The 8,330-nt window shown below is 46.7% G+C and overlaps 1 protein-coding gene across 1 annotated transcript; it reads left to right on the forward strand.

Moving 5' to 3' along the window:
- Positions 1-4,751: 4,751 nt before the first annotated feature.
- On the forward strand, positions 4,752-7,892 carry SRGN (serglycin). The gene is made up of 3 exons (XM_071438419.1): positions 4,752-4,909; positions 6,687-6,834; positions 7,574-7,892. Exons 1-3 carry the CDS (start codon positions 4,819-4,821, stop codon positions 7,785-7,787), a joined length of 453 nt encoding a protein of 150 aa, XP_071294520.1. The 5' UTR covers positions 4,752-4,818; the 3' UTR covers positions 7,788-7,892.
- The last annotated feature ends 438 nt before the right edge of the window (positions 7,893-8,330 follow it).

Genomic DNA, 8,330 nt, shown 5'->3' on the forward strand with positions numbered 1-8,330 from the left:
ATTTAGCTGGACTGCCTGCCTGGAGGGGAGCTCACTTCTGAAGGGCATCAAGGGTGATTTGGGGCATTTAACAGGGCAGCTCATGGCTACTCCCTGAGATGGACCCATGTGCCCAGGCCTTGTTGGTTATCCAGGATATGCAGGTCTCATGAATCTCATCCCACTTCAGCAGGGAGTGTCAGGGAAGAAAACTGTTCTGCCTTCCCAAAAGGCAATGGGCAAAACAAATGATCCCTGTGTTGGACCCAGCTGCCACTCAGCCACTCTCTCCTGTGCCCTGTCTATCCTGGTTTTTCTCTGTTGCCATCATTCTCTCTTCACTCTTGTTTCCAGCTCTGCTTGTAACAGATGTAGCCTTTTCTGTACTGGCTGCTCCCCAGAGCAGTGACCTGTAAAAAATATGGATTTCTATTTTCTCAGCAGAGCAAATAAAGAGCTGAGCATCACAGGCAGGGCCCAGTGCTTCAGGACCCCCCAGCTGCTCCAGCTGGCTGCTGGCTTTGCTGCTCCATGGGGATGGATGTTGGAGGGGTGCAGGGCTCAGCTTGGGCTGACCCAGGGCTCAGGTCCTGTCAGCTGAGGCAGGGGAAGGTGACCCTGGGAGCAGAGCTGCCCCACAGCAGTTGGGCTTTATCTGATTCCTGAGCACTTGTCAATCAGAAAGTTCTTTATCTCTCCCTGCCTGGACAGATAGTGCCTTGCCTTTGAGCCTCCCTGATAAGCATCAGGCCTGAGGGTGCCCCTGCACCCATGGGAGTCCATCTGTCCATCAGTCCATCTGTCAGGAAGACAGGCTGCAGAGTAAACCTGTGCTGCCTGCTGAGGGAGTGGCCTGACCCTGCTGTGCCAGGCTCTGCTCCCCCAGCATTCACCTGGCTCAGGCAGAGGAGGGGCTGGTGTCCAAAGAATTGGCTGAAACACCCCTGTGGAGCCCCTCTGGCTCCTGCTGGCATTTCCTTTTGCCCCCCATTCTGCCCTGGCCAGCACAGTTGATGTCCTTGTGCCCTCCTGCAGGGTGGTCCCCATTTCGTGATGCTATAAATGAGTGATTATTCCTGAGTCAGCTGGGAGACACAGCAGCTCTGAAGGTTATGCTAAGGAGCAGTTCCACTCTTTAGAGTTTATTGTAGTTTAGGACTACTCCCAGATTTTTCAGGCAGATTTTTCTTCCCTGGGTGTCAGCTCAGGGGTCTGGGTGCACAGTGTCAAGGCAGCCTTCTCCCCTCTCCCCAAATCAATGCCTTACAAAAATCAAAGCAAGAGCTTTGCAGGTTAAGAAACCTGCTTTGCATGTGATTTGAAAATAATGGCAGCACTTCAGTGCAGGGGATGTAAGGAAGGAAGGCTCCAGGAGCAAACTGTGCTCTCAAAGACCTGCTCCTCATTTATTGGCTTCTTTTTATAGGCCTGTTCTGTTGGGATATTTAATCTTTCAGTTTGCATGCACAGGATCTAGGCAGGAAGAACATTATCCTGTGAATCTTTCTCACAGTTTATAGAAGGCAAATTTGAGGTAGGTGACCTTGGTATGGTGACTGAGCTCTCCTCTGTGGATTTAAAATATTTAACTTAAAATCCTGTTTCTCTTGAACTCTGATAGTCATGCCATGGCACATTTCAAGGTTAGTGTTCATATATAGTTTAGCTCATGTGCTGTTCTCTGTTTAAAAAAAGAAAGTTTGTCAACTTTCAGCAGTTTGTGGCCTCTAGGCCAAGATGAGATTTTTTAAAATTAGGGCTGTGTATTTTCATTCTGTGTCTTGAGTGGTTTACAGACAGTGCTCCTTGGGCATCCATGGCTCTCCACAAAGGACATGCTTTACTTTAACTCCTGCACATCCCAGCCTGGGTCACATCCAGGTCTCCAATCCCTTCCCTGTTTGTAGGAAGGTGGAAAACTCTTTACTTGCCAAACACAGCAGGGTGTGGGCACCAGCAGAGTGGAGATGGGCCCAGGCTGACCCCCTGCAGGCTTCAGGGCCCTGAACACAGACGAACGTGAGCCAGGGGTGAAACATTTGCTTTGGACTTCCCCCAGCTACCAATTGTAGAGCGATCTCATTTCCTGAGGCGTGCTGCAGACACAGAAAAAACCAACAGAACTGTGTGGCAGAAGTGCCAGTGCTCCAAGCTCCCCATCAGCTGATGGTCCAAGGCAGATAACTCGAGATCTCCCTCCAGATGCAGGGAATCTGCAGCTCCCCCCCTGCCCATGGCGGGTGGGCATCGCTCTGGCTGCATCCCACGGGGCTCCGTGGGGGAAAATGCCCTGGGCTGCTGGGCAGGGCAGAAATAGCAGTGGAGCTTTGCTGTCTCACACGGGGGTGCTGTGCACAGAGGAGGCTGTGGAACAGGGCAGGTGTACCCGTGATCACTGGAAAGTGAGAGGTGCTGTGCAGGGGTGGCTTCTGCTGCCTCCAGCAAGTGGGGGCTCATCACCTCCTCCTGTGATTGCCCAGCTTCCTATTGATGCTGAGCACTGCTGAAAAGAAAAGAAAAGAAAAGAAAAGAAAAGAAAAGAAAAGAAAAGAAAAGAAAAGAAAAGAAAAGAAAAGAAAAGAAAAAGGAAAGAAAAGGAAAAGGAAAGAAAAAGGAAAAGGAAAGGAAAAGCAAAGAAAAAGGAAAGGAAAAGAAAAGAAAAAGGAAAGGAAAAGAAAAGAAAAAGGAAAGGAAAAGAAAAAGAAAGGAAAGGAAAAGAAAAGAAAAGAAAAAGGAAAGGAAAAGAAAAAGAAAGGAAAGGAAAAGAAAAGAAAAGGAAAATAAAAAGAAAAGAAAAAGGAAAAGGAAAGGAAAAGGAAAGAAAAAGGAAAGAAAAGAAAAAGGAAAGGAAAAGGAAAGAAAAAGGAAAGAAAAGAAAAAGGAAAGGAAAAGGAAAGAAAAAGGAAAGAAAAGAAAAAGGAAAGGAAAAGGAAAGAAAAAGGAAAGGAAAGAAAAAGGAAAGGAAAAGAAAAGAAAAAGGAAAGGAAAAGAAAAAGAAAGGAAAGGAAAAGAAAAGGAAAATAAAAAGAAAAGAAAAAGGAAAGGAAAAGAAAAAGAAAGGAAAGGAAAAGAAAAGGAAAATAAAAAGAAAAGAAAAAGGAAAGGAAAAGAAAAAGAAAGGAAAGGAAAAGAAAAGAAAAGGAAAATAAAAAGAAAAGAAAAAGGAAAAGGAAAGGAAAAGGAAAGAAAAGGAAAATAAAAAGAAAAGAAAAAGGAAAATAAAAGAAAAGGAAAGGAAAAGAAAAGGAAAATAAAAAGAAAAGGAAAAGAAAAGGAAAGGAAAAGAAAAGAAAAGAAAAGGAAAATAAAAAGAAAAGAAAAAGGAAAAGAAAAGAAAAGGAAAATAAAAAGAAAAGAAAAAGGAAAAGAAAAGAAAAAGAAAGGAAAGGAAAAGAAAAGGAAAATAAAAAGAAAATAAAAGGAAAGGAAAAGAAAAGGAAAATACAAAGAAAATAAAAGGAAAGGAAAAGAAAAGAAAAAGGAAAAGAAAAAAGAAAAAAAAAAGCCGATGCTAAAAATACCAAGTAGAAATGAGGGTGGTAATAAAAACCATTGCACACGAGTCCTTCTGCACTGCTTGGTTTGAGTTCCTATTTTTCCTGTGCCAGAGAAAAGCCCCATGTGCAGAGGCTCACGAAGCTGAACATGCACCTCAGTCCCTCAGGCCGGTGGTAAATCCCAGCCTGGAGAGGGGAGGAGCTGCTGGCATCTCCTCTGCTGCTTTCTGGGGTTTTGGTGGAACACCATGCCCTGGGGAACGCCACTGCTGAGCCCAGAGCCCCACTGGGGGCCTCTGTGGACTTTCCAGCACACAAAAATAGATTTACCACAGACAACTCGCACTCTCAGCCCCGGGGCTGGCAAGGCCGTGCAGTCAGTGCCCCAGTTAATCCAGCAGCGCTCTGAATGAGGGAGAAAAACCCCCCTGCTTTGATAACCTCCTTGTTTGTCATTTCCTCTGAAGTGAACTCCAGCCTGCTTTAATCACAGCCAAAAGGTGAGCAAAAGGTATGAGCCAGCTGAAAGGGAGCTTCTATTTTTCTGTCTATAGAAGAGCTTTCATGGCTTTTCAGATGTGTACCTTGTGGAGCCACATGTGATCCAAACCCTTTGCCACATTCCTGGGGCATTTGCACCACACGGTGTGATCTGGCCAAGCACATTGCCTGTGCTCTTCCAGAGGGAGTTGATATGTTTCTACCAGAATATATATTATCTAACTTTATACATTTTTTCACTTCTACTGTGAATATCTATGATTCTGCTTAAAAAAACCAACAAACAACCAAAAAAAACCCCAAGCCTGGCATGAGATTCCAGAGATAATTTACTCACTTCTGTGGGAAAAGAGGATTCCCCAGTTGTTGAAACATGCACTGACTGTGAGTAGCTGGCTTCTAACCCATCTGGTGACTGGTGAGGGCTTGAGGCAGGGAAAAGCAGTGCCAGTGCCAATGCAAAAATGCAGCTGCCCTAAAATCAGGGAGCATTAAGCACTGCTTTTTCACTCTCAGCATTGGGCAGAGGCTGGGTGGGATGAGTGCCGTGCCCACGGGCTGCTGGCAGCACCACCTTCACTCCAGCTCCTGGGCCCTGGGTTTGCTTTCCTCCTTGGGCAAAACTGGAGATGCAGGCAGAGGAACTTGAATTTGGGCTGATGGAGGCAGGAAGGCCCCAGTGCTGGGCTTTTCTGTTCATGTCTCACTCCCGTCAATCAGGAAGTGGTGACGCAGGTTATGGGTTGGGTTTGAGGTTTTGGAAACTTTGTAAAAGTCGATCTCCTCGCTCCTCTTATTCCTGCAGCGTGAGGCTGAGGTGAAGGCTGGTTGGAGCAGAGGGATGCCAGCCAAGATGCAGCTCCTTATCAGATGTAACGGGAGGATTTTCCTGGCTGTTTGTTTAATCCTCTTTGTGGGATGCACAGCACAAGGTAAAACGGGGCGGTTGTTCTCTCAGTAATCCTCTTTCTGGGCTAGGCATGGAGGCCGGGTAAGCAGCCTCTGAATTTTACAAACTGGCCTTCTTTTGGGGGTAATGAGATCTACTCAGAAAGGCTGTTTGCTGATGTTTCCTTTGCTGGGGGGGAAATGGCAAGAAAATGTGCTTTTTGCAATTGGAGCATTTCAGTTTTTCAAAACCAAAAGATGTTGTTGCGTGTGTGTATGCTTTCAGTCTACGTATCTCAAGATACATTTTTCTAAATGTCCCTTTCAACGTGGTCTGGTTGCTGCTGTTACTCAGTTGTGAGTTACAGACACGGTGTGTAACAGCTCCCATGTCATAACTCCTACGGTCTGCGTTCTGGGGGCAGCAGGAAAGGAAACTGGTTGTAAGTATGAGGAAACTAAACGGTTTATTCCGTAAAACATTGCAACACACGCCACGAAAATGACAAAAGGGAAATATTGATTCATGATGCCCTGCCCCGTGGATTTGTTTCTTGTGAGAGAAAAACCGCTCTTCAAGCATGTAGATATAATTTGTCCACAAACCAAAGCTGTGGTAGTGGAGGCTCTCAATATGCATTACCACTCTGAGGCTGATCTTTGAGGGATTATGGCCTGCTTGTTCTGTGTTGCTTATTTGCAAATTTTTCAGCTGCAGCTGTTTATTTTGTTGCCACTGTTATCATTAAAAACCTTCTTAATAATAGGTGAGGAGAAGAAAATAAGTATGAAAAAGGGATATCCTGTAGAGGCAGCAGGAAATTACACCCGTGAGATCTTTTCTCTTTTACAGAAGAGTGTAGGAGGTAGCTGAAAGTCATCCAGTACATTATGGAAATATATAGGGCAATAGAGAAGTGTAATTACAGAAAGATATTCCCAGGAAACGGAGAAGAAAATAGATAAAATGCCAACAGGTTGAGAATGCACCAGGAGGTTTCTGAACAAATTAATTACATGAGACCAAGAGGAAGGATGAAATGTCAGTGCTCCTATCTTTATTATGTGATCCTTATTTTGTCATTTTGGTAGTTTTTGAGGAGCCACATTTTCAGTGACAGCCCCAGTCAGGCACCTGGGGAGCCCCAGAACTGAAAACCTGGGTTTACAAAGCCTTGCTGTGTCTAGGAGACACCTGAACTGTGTGACACCTGACACACAGACCTGAACTGTGTCTCCTCTGGCAAGTGCTCCCAGAGCCTCCATAAACCCTAAAACCTGCTTTGAGTTTCTCACATCCCCACCAAAACTCAGCCTGTTGAACTCGAAGGGGCAGAGCTGGAGCCAACAGAGGAAGGAGAGCATAGGAGAGCACAGCTCTCTGCTGGGTGCCTTGTCCCCAGAGGTTTTCTCATTATTTTTACATACCTGCACCTTCAAGGAGAGCTGCAGGAGGCTGAGCCCCCAGGTGCCCATGGCTGTGCCACACTGTGAGCTGGGGATGAGCCTTGCTGTGACAGCAGGGCTTTCCCATGGGCTTCCTGCTGCTGTGTGTGAGGGGATTCCCTGGGATTTTCCATGGACTTCCTGGTGCTGTGTGCCAGGTGTGCCTGATGTCTCTGATGGCAAAAATATCACTTAGGATGCCGACAGCCATTTTAAAAAAACGTCTTCAGGGTTACTTTACTTTTCCGGAGGTTGAGCAATCAGGGCCATGCAAATTGCTTTCATCCGCTCCTTTAAGCCTTATTAGGTGCTGATAAAGTTCACAGGAGCTGGTGAATAATGTCCTTGTGCACAATGTGTGGCTCATTCCCCCAGGTGCTCCCATGCAGAGGGCGAGGTACAAGAGGGTGAAGTGCCGGCCCGAAGCCTGGTCTGCCAACTGCATCGAGGAGCAGGGGCCCTGGTTCCACATGCCCTCTGCTGGGGCCAACAGGATCCTTCCCCCCGCCGCAGACCCCTCCTTGTAAGTTCAGAACGCCAATCGCTTGTTTTTAACATTTTAAAAGTAATAAAATGGTTATAAAATAGTAATACAATTAGAGTAATAATACTTTGGACAATTTGAATTAGGACAATATGAGACAATAGAAACAAAGAGTTACAGATGTCCGGGTACCTTTTCTGGGCGGCATAAGCCCGAAAAAGGCCCCACGTTAACAGAGGATTAACCCTTAAAAGCAACAGCCTGTTGTATATTCATACACCTCATTTATGATGCATAAATTCCATTCAAACACAGGATGGATTCTGTCTGGGCAGTGTCAGCTTCTTCCTCTGAATCCTAACGGCATCTCTCTGCCTGAGTGAGGCAGGAAGAAGTTCATTTTTTCTGATAAGAGAGCAATAAATTCTCTTTCTCTGAAAGATTTGGGTGTCCTGTGGCTGCTATGTCAGTGCAAGTCCCCTCTTTAGAAAAAAAGTTTCCTACATAGCATAGTTTCTATTTTAACATTATGTTATAAACTAAAACTATATTTAACACACTACTAAAGAAAATTAATACAGCATTACTTTCTAACAAACACATATAATATTCATTTGAATATTTGCGAAAAGCCAACCATAAAATACGCTTTTTTCCCACTAGCACCCCAAAATGTATATTCCTGCCTCGACAGTCCTGTCATGGCGTGGCTCGCCCACGGTAATGTGAGGCTTTGATGTGTTCATCAGTGAGAGAAAATTGCCACTCTGTGTTTCAGGATGAAGCGGTACCAGGAGCTGGCTGACATATTCCCTCTCTCCAGTGAGGATGCCGGCTCTGGCTCCAATACCATGGTGGAAGCAGAGCCAGCCTCTGGGTCGGGGCTCGGTGACAATGACAGTTTCTCTGAGGTGAAGCTGCCTGCCCTCCTGGAGAGCCTGCGAGGCAGCGAGCTGCAGGAAAAGCTGTCGGAGGAGGATTTGCTCCTGTAGGGCCGGAGACGCCCCTCATGCGCTGCTCCCTTGCCTCTTCCCCACAGCCTGACCCAACAGCCATGAAGCGGTTTTAAACCAGCATCAATAAAAACTCTGCCTTAAGATCTTTACTGCTTTCGCTTACTAAAAGCATTGTTGTTCAGTCTGAACTGCCTTTTTATGTGTGTGCGTGCAGCAGCCACGGGGGGGACTACAGCGATGGCCAACAGCGATGGCCTGGGCCAGCGATGGGTGCGCAGTCAGCTCTGTGGGAAACTCATCGTGCTCTGAGGGGAAAAATTCCAACCCTTTGCGCGCTGGGAGCCGCCTGCACTTTTACGGCAGCCAGCCAATCGCGTATCCCGAAAATGAGCGCCAATTCCTGCCGAAAGGAAAGGTTTATCCCCGCGTTATTTTCTGAGGGGAGCCCCCAGCGCTGCCGCCTCCCGGCCGCCAGGCGGCGCCCTCCGGGGGCGGGTACGGGGCTGGAGGGGGCGGTCACGTGCGGCGGGGCGTGGTCCCGGAGGGGATGGGCGTGGCCTGGGGAAGCCGTAAGGTCAC

Source organism: Agelaius tricolor, unplaced genomic scaffold (genome assembly GCF_023055355.1).
Source record: "Agelaius tricolor isolate 1412-34295 unplaced genomic scaffold, bAgeTri1.0.p SCAF_13, whole genome shotgun sequence".
Classification (NCBI taxonomy): Eukaryota; Metazoa; Chordata; class Aves; order Passeriformes; family Icteridae; genus Agelaius; species Agelaius tricolor.

What these genes read in the sequence shown, in the direction of transcription:
- SRGN (XM_071438419.1), top strand. Translation starts at nt 4,819, where the DNA reads ATGCCAGCCAAGATGCAGCTCCTTATCAGATGTAACGGGAGGATTTTC. An exon ending in TGTGGGATGCACAGCACAAG is followed by an intron (nt 4,910 to 6,686) that starts GTAAAACGGGGC and finishes TCATTCCCCCAG; the next exon opens with GTGCTCCCATGCAGAGGGCG. An exon ending in CCCGCCGCAGACCCCTCCTT is followed by an intron (nt 6,835 to 7,573) that starts GTAAGTTCAGAA and finishes TCTGTGTTTCAG; the next exon opens with GATGAAGCGGTACCAGGAGC.